Source organism: Gigantopelta aegis, chromosome 11 (genome assembly GCF_016097555.1).
Source record: "Gigantopelta aegis isolate Gae_Host chromosome 11, Gae_host_genome, whole genome shotgun sequence".
Lineage (NCBI taxonomy): Eukaryota > Metazoa > Mollusca > Gastropoda > Neomphalida > Peltospiridae > Gigantopelta > Gigantopelta aegis.
The window spans coordinates 3080600-3108181 of NC_054709.1; the positions used below are offsets into that span (position 1 = coordinate 3080600).

The window sequence follows — 27582 nt, forward strand, 5'->3', positions numbered from 1 at the left end:
TACATTTAGAAACATTTTATTCGTCGTCAAGCGTTGTTTAATACATTTGTACAATGAGCAGTATTCATTAATTATAGTATACCATGATGACATCGACGGTGGCATTGTCTACATTTACTGGTACTGACTGACGATTTTTTGCGTATGTACGCAAGGGGGGGTATGGGCACTGGCGTACGCATGCGTACGGGGGGGGGGGGGGAGAGGGGGTGCAAAAAATCGGAAAATTGTGCGTACGTACTAAATGGATGACCCCTTAATTGAATCTGATATTTAAAGATGGATACTGGACTTCAGTTAAAGGGTAGGGTCAAAATTAATTTTTCTGTTTCACCAACAGAAAAAAAGCCCAAACCCTTATGAAGCCTGCTCCATTCAATATCCATGTTCCAAAGAAAAACAATTTTGTACATTTTCATGTTTTCATCTTCTACTTTGTTGGCCTAATTTACAGATATAAAGTTAATTCTAATAATTAAAACTGGAAATGACCTTTGTTTTGTCAATACAATTTGATAATAAATCGTATTTGTACAATTGTTTTAAAAATCACACCTGTTTGTTAATACAACTTGATAATAAATGTTATTTGTACAATATTAGAAACATTTTTAACTTATGAGTTTAACTAGCAACAAATACAAGCAAGTTTTACAACTGTGAAAGAAAAAAAAATCGACTTGAACAATAGATCTCATCACTGTAAAGCTAATGGGTCTTTTTTAATTATGACATCTTAACACAAACATCAGCAACAAAAATACAGGTCCATGTAACACTGATAATACAATCTATATACAAAATGTATTCGGAACAAAACAAAACAATGCAACCTAATATTAATTATCACACATTAAATCCATGAAGCTGGAAGAAGGGACACAACTCTGGGAAACTAGAAATGGAAGAGTTATCCAGGGATTTACCAGGCATTTTTTTCAACAGGGTCCCATTATCTGTTGTAATTTGGAAAATTAGTGTGAGTAAATCATACTTGGTATACTTTTTTTTATGTCACTGAATGATGCAGTACACCACTTTTACATTAATTTATCACAACAGACATAATTATATATATATGTGTGTGTGTGTGTGTGTGTATGTATGTATGTATATATACATAAATACATACATACATACATACATATATACATTTGTAATTTTTAATATGTAAACATTTGTAATTTTCAATGCCACTTTTGTTTTTAAAAGGGCCTACATTCGGACCCACAGAACGCCTGGATCAATCCCTGTTCTCTCTCTATCTTACATTTGGCACTGATGCATAAAGAATAATTTAAATATTTTTAATGATATCAGACAAAAAATACAAAATTAATAATAATACTCAGGAACTTTAATCTACATTTGGTAATTCTGACACCGTCTTCATGTTAAACCGAAAAGACGGTATGAAGAAGTAGTAAAATAATTAGCCAAATGTTAACACTGCTCTGCGTCACTGAATGCAGTGAAGTTTCTTATAAATATTTAAAAAAAAAAGAAAAAAAGTAAAAGTAAAAATATTGGCCATTTTATAAAATAAAACCGTACTCCAAAAGAAGAAGCCAGAGTTGTGTCCCCTGCGAGTAAAAGTACTGGTACATGTCACATAAAAGGAATGTAATAATGAACATAAGAGACAGAAATTGTTGTTGTTAAAAGGAAGAGACCGTTATAAAAATGCGCTAGGATTGGCTCTGGGGTCCTTTTGGTTCCGGTACCGCATGGCAAGCCATACTCCAATGATCTGAAAATACAACAAGGTCAAAGTTAAAGGTGCAGACACTAGTTTCAGCCCGTAAAAAAAGGGACACTTAATTTATTTAATCTACAAACCTGTAACACACATTTGGATATGGTTATAACAGAGAGAAGCTAAAGTATGTGATGTTTTAACAGGGAAATACCGTCTAAAATAACTAGAGTGTGCCTCATTAACCAGTACTTCTTAGACAACATTTGGATATGGTTATAACAGAGAGAAGCTAAAGTCTGCGATGTTTAAACAGGGAAATACCGTCAAAAGTAACTAGAGCGTGTATCATTAACCTTACTTCTTAGACGACATTTGGATATGGTTATAACAGAGACAAGCTAAAGTCTGTGATGTTTAAACAGGGAAATACCGTCAAAAGTAACTAGAGCGTGTATCATTAACCTTACTTCTTAGACGACATTTGGATATGGTTATAACAGAGACAAGCTAAAGTCTGCGATGTTTAAACAGGGAAATACTGTTAACTAGAGATTGTCTTATTACCCATTACTTCTTAGACGAACTTTGTGTTTTTTAAAAATTAGGGTAAGTTGCTTTAAAGTTAGTTTTGTTTAACAATGCCACAAGAGCTACTGGATGTCAAACATCTGGTAATTCTGACAGTCTTCAGCTGAAGTTTGTTTTGTTTAACAATGCCACAAGAGCTACTGAATGTCAAACATCTGGTAATTCTGACACAGTCTTCAGTTGAAGTTTGTTTTGTTTAACAATGCCACAAGAGCTACTGAATGTCAAACATCTGGTAATTCTGACACAGTCTTCAGTTGAAGTTTGTTTTGTTTAACAATGCCACAAGAGCTACTGAATGTCAAACATCTGGTAATTCTGACACAGTCTTCAGTTAAAGTTTGTTTTGTTTAACAATGCCACAAGAGCTACTGAATGTCAAACATCTGGTAATTCTGACACAGTCTTCAGTTAAAGTTTGTTTTGTTTAACAATGCCACAAGAGCTACTGGATGTCAAACATCTGGTAATTCTGACAGTCTTCAGCTGAAGTTTGTTTTGTTTAACAATGCCACAAGAGCTACTGGATGTCAAACATCTGGTAATTCTGACAGTCTTCAGCTGAAGTTTGTTTTGTTTAACAATGCCACAAGAGCTACTGAATGTCAAACATCTGGTAATTCTGACACAGTCTTCAGTTAAAGTTAGCTTTGTTTAACAATGCCACAAGAGCTACTGGATGTCAAACATCTGGTAATTCTGACAGTCTTCAGTTGAAGTTTGTTTTGTTTAACAATGCCACAAGAGCTACTGGATGTCAAACATCTGGTAATTCTGACAGTCTTCAGTTAAAGTTTGTTTTGTTTAACATTGCCACAAGAGCTACTGAATGTCAAACATCTGGTAATTCTGACAGTCTTCAGTTGAAGTTTGTTTTGTTTAACAATGCCACAAGAGCTACTGGATGTCAAACATCTGGTAATTCTGACAGTCTTCAGTTAAAGTTTGTTTTGTTTAACATTGCCACAAGAGCTACTGAATGTCAAACATCTGGTAATTCTGACAGTCTTCAGATGAAGTTTGTTTTGTTTAACAATGCCACAAGAGCTACTGAATGTCAAACATCTGGTAATTCTGACACAGTCTTCAGTTAAAGTTTGTTTTGTTTAACAATGCCACAAGAGCTACTGGATGTCAAACATCTGGTAATTCTGACAGTCTTCAGTTGAAGTTTGTTTTGTTTAACAATGCCACAAGAGCTACTGGATGTCAAACATCTGGTAATTCTGACATAGTCTTCAGTTAAAGTTTGTTTTGTTTAACAATGCCACAAGAGCTACTGGATGTCAAACATCTGGTAATTCTGACAGTCTTCAGTTGAAGTTTGTTTTGTTTAACAATGCCACAAGAGCTACTGAATGTCAAACATCTGGTAATTCTGACAGTCTTCAGATGAAGTTTGTTTTGTTTAACAATGCCACAAGAGCTACTGGATGTCAAACATCTGGTAATTCTGACAGTCTTCAGTTGAAGTTTGTTTTGTTTAACAATGCCACAAGAGCTACTGAATGTCAAACATCTGGTAATTCTGACAGTCTTCAGATGAAGTTTGTTTTGTTTAACAATGCCACAAGAGCTACTGGATGTCAAACATCTGGTAATTCTGACAGTCTTCAGTTGAAGTTTGTTTTGTTTAACAATGCCACAAGAGCTACTGAATGTCAAACATCTGGTAATTCTGACAGTCTTCAGATGAAGTTTGTTTTGTTTAACAATGCCACAAGAGCTACTGGATGTCAAACATCTGGTAATTCTGAGTCTTCAGCTGAAGTTTGTTTTGTTTAACAATGCCACAAGAGCTACTGAATGTCAAACATCTGGTAATTCTGACACAGTCTTCAGTTAAAGTTAGCTTTGTTTAACAATGCCACAAGAGCTACTGGATGTCAAACATCTGGTAATTCTGACAGTCTTCAGTTGAAGTTTGTTTTGTTTAACAATGCCACAAGAGCTACTGGATGTCAAACATCTGGTAATTCTGACAGTCTTCAGTTAAAGTTTGTTTTGTTTAACATTGCCACAAGAGCTACTGAATGTCAAACATCTGGTAATTCTGACAGTCTTCAGATGAAGTTTGTTTTGTTTAACAATGCCACAAGAGCTACTGAATGTCAAACATCTGGTAATTCTGACACAGTCTTCAGTTAAAGTTTGTTTTGTTTAACAATGCCACAAGAGCTACTGGATGTCAAACATCTGGTAATTCTGACAGTCTTCAGTTGAAGTTTGTTTTGTTTAACAATGCCACAAGAGCTACTGGATGTCAAACATCTGGTAATTCTGACATAGTCTTCAGTTAAAGTTTGTTTTGTTTAACAATGCCACAAGAGCTACTGGATGTCAAACATCTGGTAATTCTGACAGTCTTCAGTTGAAGTTTGTTTTGTTTAACAATGCCACAAGAGCTACTGAATGTCAAACATCTGGTAATTCTGACAGTCTTCAGATGAAGTTTGTTTTGTTTAACAATGCCACAAGAGCTACTGGATGTCAAACATCTGGTAATTCTGACAGTCTTCAGTTGAAGTTTGTTTTGTTTAACAATGCCACAAGAGCTACTGGATGTCAAACATCTGGTAATTCTGACATAGTCTTCAGTTGAAGTTTGTTTTGTTTAACGACTACTTACCATTTGTGACACCCAATAGGCGACATGTATTTTTGTGCTGGGGGTGTCGTTAAACATTCATTCATTCATTGTTTAACGACACCACTAAAGCACATTGATTTATTAATCATTGGATATTGGATGTCAAACATTTGGTAATTCCGATAAATAAATCTCAGAGCAAACCACCTGCTACATTTTTCCTTTTTATAAGCACCCTGCCACAAACAGGATAACACATACCACGGCCTTTGATATACCAATCGTGGTGCACTGGCTGGAACAAGAAATAGCCCAATGGGCCCACCGATGGGGATTGATCCTATGAGCATTTATTTTACAAACCAATCAAAACACAAAGTGCAGTTTAGCATTTCACTATTACTATCTCCATTTTTTTCCCTCCACAGACACGCTTCAAACATTTTAATTTTATATTTACTCAAAATTATTGTGAATTGTTACACTGGGAGCAATTGCTTTCCTACATAATGTCAGCAGAGCAGTTTCTTGCTCACCATCCATTTCAAACTATAAGCATTGCACACAGTGTAGTTGTCTTTTGAAGTTATGGTACAAAGTACTATATTAAGTAAAACATTGTAGACGATTAACATATATACAGTGAAACCCCCCTAAACCGGACACCCTCGGGACCAAGTAAAAAGTCCAGTTTTAATAGGTATTTGGTTTACAGAGGAACTCTTCTGTACAGATATTTATAAAGGGGTCGTGTAAAACGTCCAGTTTTGAGGGAATTCCGGTTTACAGAGGATCCAGTTTTGAGGTGTTTCACTGTATTAAAAAAAAAAAATACAAAAAAAAAATACATGTATGTTGAATGGCTAACAAACGCTAGAATGTTAACAGTAATTTCTACAGATATTTTATCAGGGGTGGGAATTGGTGAACTGTAGAAAAGAGGAAATCTAGAGGGGTCACGGAAATTCTTGAAATCCTGGGTTAAAATCTGTGCCATCTAACACATTTTGGAGGAAAGGACGATTTAAAATGTAAGGAAACGAAATGTTCCATGAGAGGAAAACAGCTGATCCAAGGAGAATTCCCATCCCTGTTTTATGCCCCTGCGGCAAATTGTTAACATTAAGCTATTACTGTGTTAGTATATTACAACAACAATATATTACAGTAGAACTCAGAACAATAATGCATGCATAATGAAAGAAAAATCAACTTAATAAAGAATTTTTTTTTAAATGCATGCACAATATTTGCTGTACATGCATGTACCTCATACTGTGTGTATGTATATTCCTATAGTAAACACAACAGAATGTCAAGTGGGACATAACACCTCGATGACATTGACAGGCACACTACAAGCTTACAGGAATGTCAACCAAACGGGTTATGTGATATAAATTAAAAATTTATTATGGGCAATAAATAAGATATTAAACTCGCTACCATTTCATATCATGTTATGTCCCTCGTGAAATAATTTCCGTCAATATCTAGACATGGTAGGAAATGAAAGCTTGTTTGACATCCTATACAACTGGAACATCACTTTAGCTTTGTGTTGATGCAAAATCCCCTCCCCCATACTTCTGCCCCCCACTATGAGGCTGTGACCCGCCATTAGCGATTGTGAACTCCACCAATTCCAGATATGATTTCAACTGGCATGTACAAAACGTGAAAATGTAAGTGTTTATGCCTAACTCTTAGTAATTCTATATAAATAAATAAAGAAATATGGCTTCTACATAAGTTCAAAACGTTCTGGGAGACAAAACTGTGAGCATGCATGCCTTATCATGTACAACACATACATGTATGACACGTGCAGATTACAGCTGTAACGATACGGTGATACAATGTCACATCAAGATATACTAGGGCCACGATACGATACATCCAATCAGGACCGCTGTATTACGATACAATACAATACATTCATGTTTTAATAATTTTTGGTAAAAAAAAATTGAAGCCGAAATTTACGAACTTAAGAAAAAAACATGCACATTAGATAAATGAAAACGTAATTTCGACGTTCAGTTGATGGAATTCCCAAGCATTAGGTTATCATGTTTTATAAACTTGTACTAAACAGTTTAATTATTGATGATTGATATGAAAAGTTAAGTATCACGATATGATATGTATCGCGACCCAAGTATCGGGATATGTATATCGTGACCTTCCGTATCGTTACAGCTCTGATGTAGATATAATGGGAATACTGGTATGTTTGGAAGGGAGAAGCAATTTAACATGCAAATACATAAACATCTGCAGTACATGATGCAACTACATTATGAACCACCCACCCATAGTTGTTTTTTGCTGACAGTCGCTGTCATAGATGTTCATTTCAATGCATGATTTATTTTTTTTAACAAAATACATTAAAAAAATATATATATATATATATAAATTAAAAAAAATTAAATATTAAAAAGAAACTTCAATTACATTATTGTTCAATTTGTTCACATGCACTGTGATGAACATCCATAGGTGCAACTGTAGACCAAGTTAAATAGGACATATAGTTTTTGAAAAGTGGAACAAAACATTGCTCCCACCTGTATCTTGCAATTTTACATGTACTTTGTAAACTTTTAATTATGCATTTGAAGCAACTTAAAATTAAATTTAAAAACTTCTGAAATAGAAAATTATCGAATAAAATAAACCATATTATTGTATGTGATATGGGCATGATGTTTATTGAATTCAGTACACAATTACCCTTTTCTCTGAAATAAAATGCATGTAAATATTAGTATAACATTTTGAAACGTATAAAAATTAAACTTTTGAAGTGTAACCAACATGTGCTAGGGCATGTAAATATTTTTTAGTATTTTTAATTAAAACATTGAGCATGTAAATATAATTAGTATATTTAAAAATTAACGTTAAAAGTATGTATATTATGAACATAAAAATAAAATAAAAGTGGCATTTCTTAACCACCAGAGGCATCCAACCACCAGAATGACTGAGGCAAAACAAATGTTTCTTCAAGGTACCAAGCAGAATCCAGGTGTTTTTTTAACACACCCATTGGTGAGTAGTAAGTACATCATTTGTTAATTTTGGATAACACATACATGTTAACACATATATGAGCGATAACATTTTAGAGACATACGACTGGCTGCTCTTAGGTGATGACCAGGGCCCCGTTCCATGAAGCAATCTGAGCGCTAAGATCGCCTTAAGTGCATATCCACCATATGCACATAAGGTGATATTAGTGCTAAGATCACTTCGATGAAAAGGACCATCCAATGAAAACAAATTGAAGTCGAATTGATCACTTCGTGACATACAAGTTAACCTGAAATTTATTTGTCTGTGATGAACAAATTAACTATAAGTGCTAGGGCTGTAAAATAAGTTTTAGTTGGGAAAAGGCGTTTAAATTTATCTTAAACAGAGTTTTTTTACCCAGGATATGTAAGAAATAGAATTCTACATCCATGTGCATTAGATACCATTTTAGTGTTTCTGCCAGAAATAAATTTTTGGGTATGGCACTATGGAATTGAATGCAACCAAAGTCAACAGGGGTTATGAAGGGCATCTCCCCCCCCCCCCCCCAAAAAGGGTTACGTTTAAGAAACTAATACAGTAATGATAAGAGTAATTAATTTTGTCAAAAGGTTAACTTAACTTAAAAAAAAACATTTGGGTACGGCACTCTACCCGTTTTACCCTCTGGCAAAAACCCTGCAGATTCATCTTACAATTTGTTGTTTAAAATCACATCCAACTCGCTTTCACTTGTTAGATACGTTTTAAAACAACTTGTAAGATAAATCGTATCTAACTGCCTCTCGTGTATTATTCTCTATTTATGAAAATAAGCTGGCAAATGGCAAAGTATATCGGCCACTGCCACGTCTGTCAGATCTATCTTTTAGATTATAACACAGACCAATTAGATGGCTTAGTCAGGTGTGTAACATAGCAGAAACCTGTGAATAAACTCTCCAGCTTTGACAAATAATGAAAACATTGATCATTAGTACTATAATAATGGAGTTCATTCAACTTCAGTGATTAATAAGTCGTTCATATAGTGAACTAATTAAAAAACTTTACAGTTAAAAAACCCAAAAACATCTACAGATGTAGGTAACATTTTCTCATCGGATATTTTAGTTTGTAATTCTGTATAAGCCATCGGACATAAGGCTGGCAGGTACTGGGTTCGCAGCCTGGAACCGGCTCCCACTCGGAGAGAGTTTTAACGACTTAATGGGCAGGTGTAAGACCACTACACTCTTTTTTTGTCTCACTAACCACTAACAACTAACCCACTGTCCTAGCCGAGATGTGTGCCCAGGATAACATGCTTGGACCTTAATTGGATATAAAAACGAAAATAACTTGAAATGAAAATGAAATAATGTTATTCTGTTATATTTTAATTCCATATTGCCCTAAAATACATTTCAGAGGTCTAATTTTTCACATCCTATCCCGAAGTTTTCCGTAACTCTCCAGGTGTTGTCAAGTATCTTATTTCTAGCAGACCATATATTTTTTTCCAGCAGGCCATACTTTTTTTCCAGCAGGACATATTTTACTTCCTGTTTCAAGCCCTCAATTATGAACTCTGTATTTGATTCAGGTCGAGCATTAAAATAAATTTATCCTGCAACTACTGTTTCTGTTGACAGATTATGATGACTAACTAAAGCAAAGTCATAAACGTATACTAGCAGATTATGACTTTTGACGTCACTCATATGACGTCACATGCATAGCTACATTATAAAATTGCTCATTTGACCTCTAAGTTATCGTACAATGTGGCTGAAATAACAGATAATAATAACTTTTCCCCTTAATTTTTATGGTCTGCAGGATAAAGATAATAACTAGTTAATGACATCGGATATCTGCTTTATCATGTTCAGGTCGAATGAGAAATTCTGCTCAAAAGAGCCTCGCGGAATTTCCCATTCTTAAATTCACAGGATAAAGCAGATATCCTACGTCATTAACTAGTTATTATCTACATATTAACAGTGAACTCTAATGCTTCATTAAAAGGGTCAATGCATGGATTTATCCCAGATATTTCGCCAGGATTCTATGTCTAATAAGATTAGGAAAATTAGCGCTAGTAAACCATACTTTGGGTATGTTTTAAGACTCAACTGAATGATGCAGTACACCACTGTTAAATTAATGTATTATAACAGACTTAATTAAATACATATTTCGGGAATGTTTAGCATAAAAATTAGGATTATTTTGTTGCCACTTTCTTTTGGAATGAGGCTTAAATGTTCGGACTAACAGAATGCTTGGATAAATCCCTGAAATGTCATTTAAATGGTCGGACTCGTAGAACGCCTGGATAAATCACTGAAATGTCATTTAAATGGTCGGACTCATAGAACGCCTGGATAAATCCCTGAAATGTCATTTAAATGGTCGGACTCATAGAACGCCTGGATAAATCCCTGAAATGTCATTTACATGGTCGGACTCATAGAACGCCTGGATAAATCCCTGAAATGTCATTTAAATGGTCGGGACTCATAGAACACCTGGATAAATCCCTGAAATGTCATTTAAATGGTCGGACTCATATAACGCCGGAATAAATCCCTGAAATGTCATTTAAATGGTCGGGACTCATAGAACGCCTGGATAAATCCCTGAAATGTCATTTAAATGGTCGGACTCATAGAACGCCTGAATAAATCCCTGAAATGTCATTTAAATGGTCGGGACTCATAGAACGCCTGGATAAATCCCTGAAATGTCATTTAAATGGTCGGACTCATAGAACGCCTGGATAAATCCCTGAAATGTCATTTAAATGGTCGGACTCATAGAACACCTGGATAAATCCCTGAAATGTCATTTAAATGGTCGGACTCATAGAACGCCTGGATAAATCACTGAAATGTCATTTAAATGGTCGGACTCATAGAACGCCTGGATAAATCACTGAAATGTCATTTAAATGGTCGGACTCATAGAACGCCTGGATAAATCACTGAAATGTCATTTAAATGGTCGGGACTCATAGAACGCCTGGATAAATCACTGAAATGTCATTTAAATGGTCGGACTGAAATGTCATTTAAATGTACAGTGAAAGCTCTCAAAACCAAAGGGTGTCTGGTTTAGAGGGGTACACTGTACATTAATTTGATTCTGCTTGGTACCTGAAAACGAACAGAAAAGAAAAACTGAGTGAAGATAGAAGCCTGGAAATGAGGGTAGACTTGCTGCAGCAGCAGAAAGTTTGATAATACCTTGGCAACTAGCACACACACATGAATTATAGAAATGATCTTGGGTTAGCCCGAGGATCCTTTTGGTTACGATAACGCACGGTTATCCACACACCAAAAATCTGAAATTGATGCAATCAAAACAGCCTCAAATTTTAAATTTATATTACTTTTACCTAAACTGAAAATATATTATATAACTTATTAGTATTTCTACTTAAACACAAGTACTTAGTAAGTTTAAATCTGAAATTGATGCAATCAAAACAGCCTCAAATTTTTAAAAAATTTTTAACCTATATCCAAAATATAATACATAACTTATTAGTATTTCTACTTAAAGACAAGTACTTAGTAAGTTTAAATCTGAAATTGATGCAATCAAAACAGCCTCAAATTTTTTTATTTTTTTTTAACCTATATCCAAAATATAATACATAACTTATTAGTATTTCTACTTAAACATAAGTACTTTCTCAGTTTAAATCTGAAATTGATACAATCAAAAACAGCCTTAAATAAAAAATATAAAACAATTTTTTTTGCCTATAGATATCTAAAATATATTACGTACCTTATTCAGAATTCTTATTAAAATACAAACACTTTGCCCATTCAAATATCTGAAATACCCAGTGTGCAAGGGAGGGAATAGAACAGCAGAAGGAATAAGATGCTTGCTTTTTTTTTTTTTACCCTTTGATCCATTGCAAAGAAGTAAAGAAATGGATTTGCTAAACTACCTCATGGGACATGGTGTTTTGTCTGTTTACGATAACGTAGCGTTAGCCAAACTCCAATGATCTGAAATAATTATAAACCTTGCAAATACAGTCTTCTTAACAATAACTTCATTCAGGTTATATTGTACAAAAAGTATATTTATGGGGGCAGGGGGGTGGGGGGAGGGGGGGTGGGGCGTATAGCATTTTATTAAACTCAAGAACTTCATTAACCACTCATATTCGCAGAACAAAAACACAATCACAAATTTGACAGCACATCTGCTCAAGTAATATCATCTATTACTATATTCAAAATGGAAAAAAACACAATTCTGCCTGGCATTTTCATTTGTTGTACTCTTAAATTTTACAGGAGTCTACAAACTGTACTAGAGAAGCAATGGGGAAACAACTCTAGTGGAGCAGTGGAGATAACCGAACCAAACACAACACAAATCAAGGTACAAATATTTACTGTTTATAAAATTGTATGGACTAGATTTTATGTTCGAATTTCCAAGTCATTCAAATCTTGGTCAATTATTTGCATACATCAAAACAGAATTATCCTCATTTCTGTAAGTTAATGCACAAACATACATTATTGACTAACAATAAACTAGTTGTCAATTTGAGGGAAGTTAGGCATTTGCTAGGACTAAATAGAAAAACAAAATATATTGATGTGTATGCCACTGACTTTTAGCATAATGTACTTAAAGATTGTTTTGTTTAATGACACCACTAGAGCACACTGATTTAATAATAATTGGCTATTGGCTATCAAATATTTGGTAATTTTGACATTCAGTCAGATTACTGAGGAAACATGCTACATTTTTTCATTAGTAGCAAGAGATCTTTTATTTGCACCATCCTACAGACAGGATAGCACATACCACAGCCTTTGATATACGTCGTAGTGCACTGGCTGGAACAAGAAATAGTTACTTGATGCCCATACGTAAGTAGCATCAGCTGGTGTTGAAGAAAACACATGTATCTAAGGAACAAATAATAAGGGGTGGGGGTGGCATATGGATCAAAGGAATAATTTATAAAGTAAATTCAAGGGAAATCCCTTTGATCATAACCCGATTATACATTCTGTTAGTAGGTGAGAAATAAATATTTAAATGGCATTAATTTCATACACAGCAACCATGCTAAAAGCAGTTTTATAATGTGAATACAAACTTGTATGTAATACTTAGCACTATGAATAAATAAAACGTTTCTAAAAATAATGTTAAAAACTAAAAAAAGAAAAAAAAGAACATAACTACATAACTAACATGTGCAAATCTCACATAAAACCTTATGATTAATATTTAAAAACACCAAATAAAGTAAAAGACCTTTGCATTGCAAAATAATGTTTATCGCAAAAAAACAAAACCCATAAACCTTAACCAGAGGAAATGTTGATTCATGGACGTCAATTTTTTTAAAAATAAAAATGGGCATAATATTTCTCATGATGAAAACATAACAAAAAACCCAGACAGTCCCTACACATAACCCAGAAGTAAAAAAAGAAAGACAACTATCTTACATGCATGTGTATATTTAGTTTGGGTTTTTTAAACTTAAATAACAGAGAAGTTTTTGTTTCATAACACCTAAGCACATTTTGAAACACATCTTCATTGTATTTAGGCCTAACATGGTGATTGTGTCACTTCAAGCAGTAAACTTGGGGATTTCTGGGAGTTTTAAGATTCTGCCAGAATTGTAAAACTTATGTAATGTATTTTAAGATTCCATCCCATGCTTTCAATCCAAAATGTGGGTTTCACAGAAGAACAGAATCCTGTTAAATTTGCTTGTCTAGAAAATGTCTTCAAATAAGAATAGAGCCAATAAAGAGGAATTCATAATTAATCTAAATTTGTAAAGTAAAGATTAAGCTAGTTCTTTTCGGAGGAGGGGGTTAAACATTTATAAATACATTTTAATTATGAATTAAAATTAAAATTAAAATTAACTGACATGCATTCAGACGAATAGCCAAAGGTGTAAGTCTGACTATGTTTGATTGGTCTCGGACTTATAATCCGGGAAAATAGGAGCTGACAACAAGGAAGGAAGGAAATGTTTTATTTAACGATGCACTCAACACATTTTATTTACGGTTATATGGCATCGGACATATGGTTAAGGACCACACAGATATTGAGAAAGGAAACCTGCTGTCGCCACTACATGGGCTACTCTTCCGATTAGCAGCAAGGGATCTTTTATTTGCGCTTCCCACACAGGGTAGCACATACCACAGCCTTTGAAATACCAGTCGTGGTGCACTGGCTAGAATGAGAAATAGCTCAATGGGTCCACCAATGGGGATCGATCCCACACCGACCGCGCATCGAGTGAGCCCTGTACCACTGGGCTACGTACCGCTCCGCAAGCTGACAATAAAGATATAATGTAAACCAGAATGCTAAATATTGCCTTTTCTTTCGTACCAAATTTTAAAAAAGCTGACTTAAGTGTAAAATTTCACTCCTGGCCCAGTTGAAAATTAACAACTATATGCATCTATGATCTCCATATTGTAAAATGGTGGTTTGTTACTCAATATGTTGCAAGATAATAATAATGTTAAAAACAAGAAGAAAAAAAAAAAAATGTTAACCAAAAAACATAAACCCTTTTAATTGTGTTAGTGTTTTCATTGGTTACATAAAGGTACCATAGTACTGAACCAAATAACTTCCAGCTGGGTCAAAGTTCGAGGTGTACCCAACTTTTGATAGAGAAGTTGACACCATAAATCCTGTGATTGGTAATAAATGTGAGTGTGTTGAATGTAAAAATAATAGTTTCCATCTCGACAAAAAATGTATGCAATTTTATTTCATCTAGTACCACTGTCAAGTAGCCTTGTGCTTGAAACATGCATGGGATAACTGTAAAAAAAAAAAGTACCTAAGTTTTATGTGGAACTGGAATAGTCATAAACGCTACCCATTATCTCTGAAATGAGCAGCTTGACCCTAATTTTTTCTCTGATTTACTCTAAGAGTGAAGGGTGGTAGTATTTATATCTGTGGTGTTTATATCTGTGGTGTTTATATCTGTAGTATTTATATCTGTGGTGTTTATATCTGTGGTGTTTATATCTGTGGTATTTATATCTGTGGTATTTATATCTGTGGTGTTTATATCTGTGGTGTTTATATCTGTGGTGTTTATATCTGTGGTGTTTATATCTGTGGTATTTATATCTGTGGTATTTATATCTGTGGTGTTTATATCTGTGGTGTTTATATCTGTAGTATTTATATCTGTGGTGTTTATATCGATTAATACGCTGCAGGTGTAGTTTTAGCCACATATTTTACTATTGTCATCTATGGGATTTGATTTTTAGTAACAGAGCTTCTAGATTACGGTAGCCCCACTCCTATGGCTAGTGATATTCAATGCTGGGCTAGTAAATAACTACAATTGTCATGCCTGACGGCTAGTGAAAACAAGTCAAATGCTGCATTCTATTTTGTAAATATATATATATATATCCTGCCCCACCACCACCACCAAGTGTTAGTGTTTTTAAGCTCTGTCTCCCTTTTAGGTGACATATCTGATTATTACTATTATTTAGTAAAATTGTATCAACTTAAAGTTAAGTAGGGCTAGTGAATTTTAATCGTAGCAAATAAGTTTTTAAAATCACTGATCCCATGGCTAGTTGTTTTTATAAAACTTCTAGGAGCCCTGGTAGTATACACACTGTAGCCATGAAAGAATATTATAAAAATAATAATGGGGGAAAAGCGTTGCAAAATATTGGTCGATCATAACAAGTTGTAAAATAATGATACTGTAATTTTAACAAATTGACTGTAACCAAAATGAAAAAAAAAATTAATTAAAATAATGATAATAAAAATAATATTAATTATTTCATTGGTTAGCTATCCTGTTGTTACGAAACAATTTTCAATTTTAAAAAAAATTAAATAATAAATAAATATTAATAATAATAATAATAAATTAAAAAACACTTATAATGAAAAAACATCAAAGAACACTGTGTATCACAATGTATGATGGGAGGTGTGGGTGTAGGAGGGGTGGGGCAGAAACTACCTCGGTAAAACTGAAGAACAGGCCCACTCCACCAGTAACTTTGAAAGCTGCGTGTATCTGCATCTGCAGTTTCTCCGAACATTTATCACAAGGGCAGGTCTTGGTGCCGTTCGAGTTTCCCGAACAGCAAATGGCATCGGAATCATGGCAACAACCAAGCTGAAAGAAAGGAAAGAAAGGAATGTTTAACATCACCTTGATTTGGTTTTGTAAATAATTTCAGTTTGGTCTGACGTAAGAAGAAAAGTATAAGTGTTTTGGAAATAACCAAAAAAAAATAAACTAAATTATTTTTATGTATAATTTAGAAAACAATTGGTTCAGAAATAAATAAATCACTTGTAGTAAATTCCATAGTATGGAAAAAGCAATTCCCTGTGGGTAGGACTATAGATGACATCACATAATAATGTTTTTATTTCCACTAAAGGCTTTTTTTGTATTGAATAAAAATTACTGAAAATCCTGCATTAAAAATGACATGACAGTACATACCACAGCCTATGACATACCAGTTGTGAGATCTAGATGGAATACTAGAACATCTACTACTAACAAAACGTTTTTTAAAAAGCAACGTGTTTACCTGCACACAAGATAGGTGAAAATAGTGAGCCATTAAAGAGGTCGACAGGACAGTACATACCACAGCCTATGACAAACCAGTCATGAGCGCTAGATGAAACATTGGAACATCTACTAACAAAATGTTTATATAAAAAACAGGGGTGGGAATTGGTGAACTGTGAAAAAGAGGAAATCTAGAGGGGTCCCTGAAATTCTTGAAATCCTACGTTAAAATCTGTGCCATCCGACACATTTTGGAGGAAAGGATGGTTAAAATGCGAGGAAACGCAATGTTCCATGAGAGGAAAACAGCTGATCCGAGGAGAATTCCCACCCCTGAAAAAAGCAAAGTACATTTACCTGCACATAAGATGAGTGACCTAGCGAGCCATTGAGGTTGACAGGATAGTACATACCACAGTTTATGACAGTTATCACAGTTGTGAGAGCTAGATAGAACACTCAACCCAAGTTGAGTTATCTACACGGCTCTGGCAAATCCACTAGCTTTTGGTCCCGCCCAGCGGATTTTGGGTCTGGGCACCAGCCAAAGTTTCTGTAAGGACTAGTGACTTTCTCAAACATTTGTCGAACACTGTATCTACGAAAATGTAAAAACAAAAAAAGGCAACATACGTTTTACCTGCACACAAGGTGGTCTGTATTACTGAAAAATATCAACTGAATTACTATAATGCATAGCGCATCAGCCAAAGTTTTTGTAAGGGCTAGGAGGTAAAAACAAAAAAGCAACGTACGTTTTGGTTCTCGCAATGTAGGTGATTAGTCGATAACTGTATCTACAAAGTACTACGAAATTTGTTAAAAAACAAATAAGACAACCTGCACACAAGGTGGGTGACCTAGAGAGCCACTGAGGAGGTTCTGTTCGTTGAAGCCACAGCACTGGAACTAGATTTACCTGCACGCAAGATGGGTGATTAGTCGAACACTGTGTCTACTAAGTACTGTAAAAACAAAAAAGGCCGACGCACGTTTACCTGCACACAAGGTGGGTGATTAGTCAAACGTATGTTTACCTGCACACAAGATGGGTGATTAGTCGAACACTGTGTCTACTAAGTATTGTAAAAACAAACAAGGCCAACGTACGTTTACCTTCACACAAGGTGGGTGACCTAGCGAACCATTGAGCAGGTCCTGATCCCTGAAGCCGCAGCACTGGAACTGGTTCTGAACGTCGTTCTTGGTCGCATCGCTCGACAGGTTCCAGCCCCTCTCCACCAGGTCCTGCTGCTGTTCCGAGTTGAACGCCAGACACGCGCACGCGAGAGAGAACTGCAGCAGGAACAGGAGGAACAGAATGATCATGTACTATACGGTGTCAAGGACAAACACGGGTACACCTGTAGGTCATAACCATCTTTAAAAAAACAGTAAAGTTTATTTTATTTGACGACGCCACTAGAGCACATTGATTTTTTTATCTTATCATCGGCTATTGGACGTCAAACATATGGTCATTCTGACAGGTTTTTTAGAGGAAACCCGCTGTCGCCACATAGGCTACTCTATTACGACAGGCAGCAAGGGATTGTTTATTTGCGTTTCCCACAGGCAGGATAGCAAAAACCATGGCCTTTGTTGAAGTAGTTATGGATCACTGGTCGGTGCAAGTGGTTTACACCTACCCATTGAGCCATACGGAGCACTCACTCAGGGTTTGGAGTCGGTATCTGGATTAAAAATCCCATGACTCGACTAGGATCCGAACCCAGTATCTACCAGCCTGTAGACCGATGGCCTAACCATGACGCAACCGAGGCCAGTAAACCAGCTTTATTACCCATATGGTTAAAAATATCTTGGTACATATCAAAGTGATACTTTTAACGTCACATGATGACGTCATCAATTAGCGCACTACAACTTTACAGGAATGTCAACAAAACGAGATGAGTGATATAAATTAAGATCGATTATTGGTAATAAATAGAATATTAAACTCAGTGTTCGAGATTAACGGTATCCCAATATCCCGGGGATACGAGAATTTAATTTTGGATACCAGACTTCAAGAACCCAGTATTCCACCGGGATGCCATATAATACTAAATTCTCAGGTGGGATACTAACATTTCAAAATCTGGGATACTGGCCAACAAATTTAATCTTGAACACTGAAACTCAGTACCACTTCGTATCATGTTTATGTTTAATATCCTATAATTATTACCCATATGGTTAAAAATATCTTGGTACATATCAAAGCGATACATCCCAGTAGAACGTCAAGTGGGACGTAACACATTTGATGTCATACGATGACGTTATCAATTGGTGCACTACAACCTTACACTGTAAGTTACAGGAACGTCAGCCAAACAAGTTGAGTGATGTAAATTAAGACCGATTATGGGTAATAAATAGGATATTAAACTCGCTACCATTTTGAATCATGTTATGTCCCTCGTGAAAACAATTGCATTGTCACTCGCTAAAGCTCGTGAAAACTGAAATTTATTTAACTCGGGACATAAACATGATATGAAATGGAAGCTCATTTAATATCCTATAATCAATAGACAAGTGGTCAAGCTATCAGCTGTACGGTGGCTAGGTAATGGGTTCATCTCCCAGTACCAGCTCTCATCCCGAGTGAAGGGAAAGAAAAAAGGTTGTTTTGTTTAACGACACCACTAGAGCACAATGATTGATTAATCATTGGCTATTGGATGTCAAAAAAGTAGGGAGAAGTGACTTCTCCCTTCCCAGGAGAAAGGGAAGACGTTTGATAAAAATAGGTGAAGTGAACATGTAAGGAATCTCATGGCTAACTCTGGGTGTGTTGAAGATTTGGCTAAATTATCTATTAAAAAATTTTAAAATGGCAAAAACATACAATTACTTTTTAACAAAATATCAATCATTACTTGAAATTAAAAGTTTGTTTTGTTTAACGACACCACTGTAGCACATTGATTAATTAATCATCTGCTATTGGATGTCAAACATTTGGTAATTCTGACTCATAGGTCATCAGAGGAAACCTGCAAAAAAAATTTCTAATGCAGCAAGGGATCTTTTATATGCACCATCCCAGACAGGATAACACATACCACAGCCTTTGATATACCAGTCTGTGTGCACACTGGCTGGAACGAGAAATAGCTCAATGGGCTCACTGACATGGATCAATCCCAAACTGACCGCGAATCAAGCGAGCGCTATGTCCTGCTCCTACTACTTGAAATTATTTTGCCAAATTAAAACATTTTGCCACTTGTTTAAAATTTGCAAGTGGTAAATTTGGTGAGTGACTGAGATAGTCCTGATTTTGAAAATTTTATGATTTAGAGACCAGATTAATTTTGCATAAATTTACCTTCCTTTAATTGATAAAAATTGATCTGTTAATGCCCTCCACACACGCACACCAAAAAAACCAAAACAAAAATACAGAAAAAACAACATTCCTTTATATATTAATAGCTTTAGGCCAGGAGAAATCCAATGCCAGCTGTTGCCATGGTCACCAAGCACAACTGGTCACGTGTTGCCATGGTCACCAAGCACAACTGGTCACATATGTGCAACTGGTGACAGCTCAATGGGAGCCACAAACACACTCTGCATTACCAGGCTTTGTGCTGTAGTGGCTAATTATGCAAAAGTTCATTTTGTTTAATGACACTACTAGTTCACATAGATTTATTAATCATCGGCTATTGGACGTCTAACACAAAATTGGTAATTTTGGCAGTCTTAGAGAGAACCTTCTAAATTTGTCCCATTAGTAGCAAGGAAACTTTTATATGCACCATCCCACAGACAGGACAGCACATATCTTTGATATACAAATCGTGATGTAATGGCTGGAATGACAAATAGCCAAATGGGCAACTAACGAGGATCGATCCCAGACAGATTGCGCATCAGGCAAACATTTTACCATTGGACTATGTCCTGCCCCTAGTGGCTAATTAAGTCACAGTGTGTTTTGCTTAATGACACCACTAGGGCACAATGATTTATTACTTATTGGAATTTGGATATCAAACGTTTAATAATTCTGATATATATTAGTGTCGGAAGAAACTCACATTTTTCATAAGCAGCAAGGGATCTTTTACATGCACTTTCAGATAGGTTAGCACATACCACTGCCTTTGATATACCAGTTGTGGGGCACTGGTTGGGATGGGGGGGAAGGAGAGAAGAAAAAAAAAACAGAGTATGGGTCGACTGAGGGTTTTGGTTTGGTTTGTTTAACGACACCACTAGAGCACACAGCTTTACTAATGGCCTTTGATATAACAGTCATGGTGCACTGGCTGAAATGAGAAATAGCTTAATGGGTCCACAGACAAGAACTGATATCAAACTGACCGTGCATCAAGCAGATGCTTTACCACTGGGTTACGTCCCACCCCTCATCTATATAGAGGATACTCCCCGAGTGTCTTGTGATATTATAATTTATCAGCGTAAGTGTAAGAAATCGGAGTGCTGATAAATTATGATATCACAAAACACGAGTGGGGTATTCTTTTTATCATCCATTATCATTCTTTTTTATTTGTGAAAATTGTGAACAATGTCTGTAATGTGGCTTGAAAGTCACTATATTTGGCAGCAGCTGAACGACAGTGGCATGACGTCATTAATGATAGGTTTAGCCCTGAAACATATACAGTGACGTAACATAAAGAAGCAATATCTCCTGAGAAAATATCTCAGGAGATATATCGCAGATTATAGTGCTAGCGATATTGCCTACAAAAGCCTTTAATGGATGATAGTGTTTTCCTTAGCTTATCTTAGCATGGTGTGGCACCATGCCTCAATAGTCTAGTGCCACCTTGCCTTAATCAGCGCCATGCTGCCCTGAGATTAAACAAGCCTTTTTCACTAATTAATTCTAAAATTGCCTTTATAAAACACCCAAAAAAGGTATTACTAATTAATAAAATATGACTTTTATATCTTTTGCATTCACTTATTACAGCAAGCAGATAAATTACATTAATGTTTATTTCAATTAATTTTTGTGTATTTTTAATGAAAAAACAAGTGCCCCGAAAATGGTAAAAATGCCCCAAAAGTGTTTGGTCTACCATGCCTTGCCAAATTTATATATATATATTATGAAAATATAGTGTATACAGATACATATGTAGCAATATATATTAAGACGGATTTAGTGCAGCATGGCTTGTTTGGAGATAGCGGTTTTATATATATTTAAAAAGAACTTTTTTTCTTATGCCATCCATCTGTCTTGTATTCTTCTTCTTCTTCTAAATCTTATCCCTTCTGATTCTCTTCTCTCTTATTCACTATTATCTCTGCTCTCATTTAAATCTCGGATCATAAAGATATATAGTTATGTTATAGATCACTGTCCATGTCCAACTATATGCATGTATTGAACTTGAGTCTTGTTTCTGTTAGTTTTGTTATTTTTAATATATTTTGTTCTTGTTTAGAACATGGATATGTATGTAAATCCGTGATTCGGGGCTCTCAACCCTGACACTGCTGTATGATTTGGGACAATAAATATTTATTTAAAAAAAGAAAGAAAAAAAAAGGTGCAATTTATTTACAATTTTTATTGAAGTGTCCTTTTCAGAGAGTTACTCCATATAATTTTTGTCTATTTTTTTGTGTGAAATAAAAGTGCCCCAAAAATTGTGAAAATGCCCCAAAAGTGTTTGGTCTACCATGACTTGCCAAATTTCTAGGGAAATTACTAGACGATATAAAAGGATACAAAGAAAAGTAAAACTTGGTGATGTTTCAGAGCTCCGATCAATCCGGTCAGTGCAATGAAGAAGAGGAAGACACCGCATGCTATCAGACTGCCGACCAATGTCAAGCTTGTCACAATGGCCGACAGTCGGCCATACGCTGCCACGCCAATCAGGATAAACGACACGAGCTAGAAGAAAAATAAAAGAACAAATTAACATAAATTCCAGGTCAAAATTGCTATTGAAAATTCTGCGTTTGAACATTACTAATTAAGCACTAGACTGTGTTAAAAAAAAAAAATCTTACTTTTTATGAAATATGGATTTGTAGTGAAATTATAGTAACATATGTTCTATTTAGTGTGTACAATGGAAGGAAGAATGAAGGAAATGTTTTATTTAACAACACACTCACATTTTATTTATGGTTATGTGGCATCGGATTTACGGATTAGCAGCAAGGGATCTTTTATATGTACCATCCAACAAGACAGGATAGTACATACCACAGCCTTTGTTAAACCAGTTGTGGAGCACTGGCTGGAACAGGAAATATCCCAATGGGCCCACCGACGGAAATTGATCCTAGATCGATTGCGCATCAAGCGAGTGCTGTACAACTGAGCTTCATGTATGTCCTGCCCTATTATTGTGTACGAAGACAAAACAATTGTGCAAAAGGTGATTGTCATCAACATTAAAGAGGACATCTTCCATCTAAAACATTTTGCATATTCAGTTAATGATTTTTGCAAATTCAAATTCTCATGGTTTCAAAAGTTTCCAATTAATGTTAAGCTGCAAAATTATGAAAGACTGATGACCAAGCTAACCGTAACCCCTCAAAATAAAAAATTATCTATAAATCATGTTAGTAGGCAGGAACAAGAAAGTTTTAAATAGCCTATTATATATAGCATATCAGATTTTACATTAAACCTCAAAGTGGTAACCTTACAGTCAAGGTTCAGGTTTGATCAAATAATGCAGTTTAAAGTTGTCTAATGGTTCATATGAAATATTGTGCCTTGCCAAAAATCTGCTGACAAAATTCCAGCTTATCGTATCGATCATGAAAACAAATCAAACTGCTCAAAATAGTCTTAATTGTTCATCCTGTACTCCATTTGTCATGGGGTATTTTTCTTAATGTAATTTTTTTTATTGTTTTAAATACTCAATAAATGTTGTCCATACTTAAAAGAATTTTCAGAACGGAAAATTGAAATCTGCGACTTTAAACCAATCTTTATTTTTTACATGTTTGCTACACGGAATAATTCTGTGTCCGTAAACCTCAGTTACCTACATATAAAATATGAAATATAGCTCTACAGCTTTAGACAGAATTATTTGGTCTGTCTTTGTGTGCTATATTACTTAAAATAAATATAATTAATAAATTTTAAAAATAATAATACCCCCACCCCCACTCTCTGTAAATCACATATTTCTATTTCTTGATGATCGTAATGTTTTGTTCTGCCAAATTAATGCTTTTTTTTTTTAATAATTTTATTTTAATTTTTTTATAAGGTACACAACAACAAAAATATGTAGCAATTTATTTGCATAATTTACAATAATATTTACTTGTTAAATTTTCACTTCAATTTGATCTTCTGTGGAAAACGTCCATATTACCGTTAATGTAAATTTACAATTTAACGGGTTTTCTCTAGATATATAATTTTTATGAGTGAAAACTGGTGTGCAGTGTTTTTGCCAGAAAGAAATGTTTGGGTATGGTGCTAAGAAATTGAATATAAATTTACAATGTGTGTGGTAAATGCAACTGCAGTTGATTGAGGGTATTGGGGGGGGGGGGTCTTCCCCCAAAAAAGAAAATGGGTTAGGGTTAAGAAAATCATACAGTAATGATAAGAGTAATTAATTTTGTCAAACAGTCAACATAAAAGAATAAAATCTGCAAAAACATTTGGGTATGGTGCCATACCTATTTTACCCTCCAGTAGAAACCCGTGTGTGGTATTTTATTTATTACCCACCTTCAATTACTTCCAACATAACTCACTGAGATATGCTAAAGTACAGAACTAAGACCATGGACGATGATGTCACTTACAAAATACATTGAGGTCATTTACTATGTAGCAAATAATACTCATGGATCTGGTGGTGCAAACGAAATATGTACAACACATCCAAACATTCACAAGATAGGTAATAATGCTTTTTAATTCGCGAAATTGAGGTTTAAATGGTGTTTATAATTATTTCAATCATGTATCCAAATTGATTCTTGATAAAAAAAAAAATCCTGAGTTGGCTAGCGATTTTATTATTATTATATGTAATTTACTAGCCAACTGGCAAATAAATATATGCTGTACGATTGTTTATAACACAACACCAAACAAGTAACTTCTGTACACGGTACACCCCACGTTTTACCGCAGGTGCTGTTATATTTCCCTCCTGTGTAAAAAGAATGCCTCAGATAAAATGCAATAATCGTTGGAGCTATTTGTATGGAATAAAGAAGGAATGTTAAGTAACATAACTGTTAACAGAAAGTTTATTTATACAAAGAGATTTCTTAAAAGCACTCAACCGTTGTCATTACTACAAGCCTTGAAATAAAACAGTTTGGTGTACCTGACACAATGTCCTGCACCAATCAATTTGTGCCTGACATAAAAGAAATTGTACCCGTCACAAAACATTGTAAATAAAAATGAAATAAAGTAAGTTTTATGTTGTTTAATAATTGATATATTTAATTACTAAATAATCAATGCAGCAATTAAGGCAATAGTCACCAAATGATGATATTTATTATTGTTACGTACTTACGTCTATGATGCATTAATATATGTCCTCTGGTAAAGCTGTATCCTAACCAACCGTGAGCTACATGAGCGATTATTTTAGAAATCATGGTTTTCAACTGCTGTATCCTAACCGCACGCGTGCGACCTATCGCGTCGCACGCGTACAGTTAGCATGCGGCAATGGAAATCAATGATTTCTAAAATAATCGCTCGCGGCCGGTTAGGATAGGGCTTAAGAAAGCCATGAAACTGTCGTCACTATCACTTTGTGTTGAACTTTCAGATTCATGATGATCTGACTCGGACTGATCAATTTTTTTCAATGTCATCAGTGTCATGTTTGTGGTAATATTCTATATTTTTGGTTGCCGAGTGATCTTTAGTATTTGCCACACGCAGATTTGTGGACCCTTTGATCCATGCGTCCGAAAAATCGTGATTATACTGTATTTCTTTTTGAAATTTTTTGCAGAGCGAACACGTCATAAGTGTAACCTCGCCGTTGGAGTTTTCTTCAAAATGTAGCCACAAAGAGGCATTTGTTTTAACTGAATCCTCCTTTTGCCATTTTAATTCAGTGCTAGATTTTAAGATAATACTCTGCGGGATATTCGTTTGGGAATTTTTGGGGGACGATTTAATTGGCGGCTGCCCGCCGCGGATACTAGGAACAGGGACAGTTGATTTGTCATTATCGGTACCTGTCTGTTCTTTTACAGTAAATACTGAAGTTATTTTGTTCAACATCCTTTAATTATTAACCACGAGGCAATTTGAATTGCAAACTTTAAACGAAAACGCCACAGGAATTATACGCTAAGTACAAAAGGTCAATTACTAATATGTGTGACATCACTTTTTACAATGTAAGTTCCCGCAAAATCGAGACTATGAAAAATCCTACTAAACAGGTACGCGGACTGTAGATGAACTTCATGTTGGACTGTCAAGTGCCCCGCGAACCGGTTCGAATCCCACTGGTACACATTTGTGTTTTTTCATTCGTAATCTTTTTTTTCTTTTTTTCAATCGATGCATTAAGTGTATTCGACTACAAAACAGCCGGCTATTACTACAACGCGAGCTTCGGACATGGTGACCGGCGCAATCGACACTGTTACTGACAAGTTACAAATTTGTACTGCACAATGACCGTGACCGGCCGCTTATTTCAAGGCTTGTTACTACAGTAATTGAAAACAATGACAAATCATTATCATGGGTGGACCAGTTTCGGTGAGCATAAGCATTCGATTCTAAATCATATCAATATTTATACACAGACAGTTGTTATTCAAATAGCTACCTTTTTATTAGTATTTCTACGCTTCAAATGAACACTAAACTGGCCGCTATGTAGCAAAGATCACTGCACTGTAGCATACATCAGCAGTAAATATTGTTAACTACGTCACCTGTTTCAGTGAGTAAAACATTTAGTGGTATACCTTACAGCCAAAACTTTCCAACACAAAACTTTTCAGTGTTTTATCAAAATATGTATGTTGTTCAACAAAACATGCACTTATAATAATTTATAAAAAATAATTGAAATATTTTAAGTCAAATTACAAAATGGAGTCCTCGAGAACCAATGTTAACAGACAACATTTTAGGAACATGAATATAACTATTCTGATGTCTTGCAATTGTGTTAATAGTTGAACAAATGAATAGTTATAATGGTAAAATTGTTTGGTCAAAAAATATAAGCTGCATTCTGAATTTTAATAAATATACAGATATCCAGAAATATGTTTATGTTAAAACATATAAGGACCATATTATATATTTTTGGCAAGTATCTGTAAAGAGTTTTGCCAGCAGACTCCGTGACAATCACGCGACTTCAATAACAAAATAGCAGTACAGCTGAGAACAGAAAAAATAGTTTTAAAAATAAGTTTTCTTTCAAATAACAGTCTTCGAAAATCATAGAAAAAGGGTATTATATTAAGAAATGTACTGGGTAAAGTTCGATCTTGCTTTTTTTGCTCATTTTAACCTTATTTTTACGAATATTTCTGTGAATGTGATAGACATTTGTTTACTTTCCTCCATGCAAAAATCAACGAGGTCAGAAATTTTCAAATGTATGTACTATTGAGCAAAAACAACGAAACCACCGAAACAGGGCCCTCACTGAAACGGCCACAGAGATACTAAATAAAAACTTGAGTAAAAATACCCCAACAATGCAATATGTTATTGTTGATTGGTGTGAGAATAATGGTGATGCATTCAATGCAGATGTCATATCACTGTTACCATCCGAAGCTATCATACAGATTTGTGTTCGTTCTATTACAGAAAAACTCCTCTTTAGGGCCTTTATTTGCCATCTATGAAGCATACGACAAGAACAGGATCTATTATAACAATCAATTATTCAATTTCGGAGTATACTTACTATGTATAAAACATTAAGAGCGGCTAGGGAATTTCTAGAACAAGCAAATCCCCCACAAACCATTGCTGTATATTTTTGTTAACGTGGAAGTTTAATAAAATAATTATTGTAGTCCAATCGAACAAATATAATCACA

At 34.9% G+C, this 27582-nt stretch overlaps 1 protein-coding gene across 5 annotated transcripts; it reads right to left on the reverse strand.

The window, feature by feature from the left end:
- Positions 1-27582, reverse strand: LOC121385331 (tetraspanin-13-like). Of its 5 annotated transcripts, none has more exons than XM_041515972.1 (6): positions 27447-27582; positions 22262-22429; positions 17644-17859; positions 15958-16116; positions 11156-11256; positions 1-1750 (listed from the first exon to the last, which is right to left on the reverse strand). In XM_041515972.1, the coding sequence occupies exons 1-5, from the start codon at positions 27507-27509 to the stop codon at positions 11182-11184; spliced, it is 681 nt and encodes a 226-aa protein (XP_041371906.1). In that variant the 5' UTR covers positions 27510-27582; the 3' UTR covers positions 1-1750; positions 11156-11181. The 5 variants fall into 5 exon arrangements, with proteins under 5 accessions (XP_041371906.1, XP_041371905.1, XP_041371907.1 ...); XM_041515971.1 differs by having other exon boundaries at positions 17638-17859; XM_041515973.1 differs by lacking the exon at positions 11156-11256.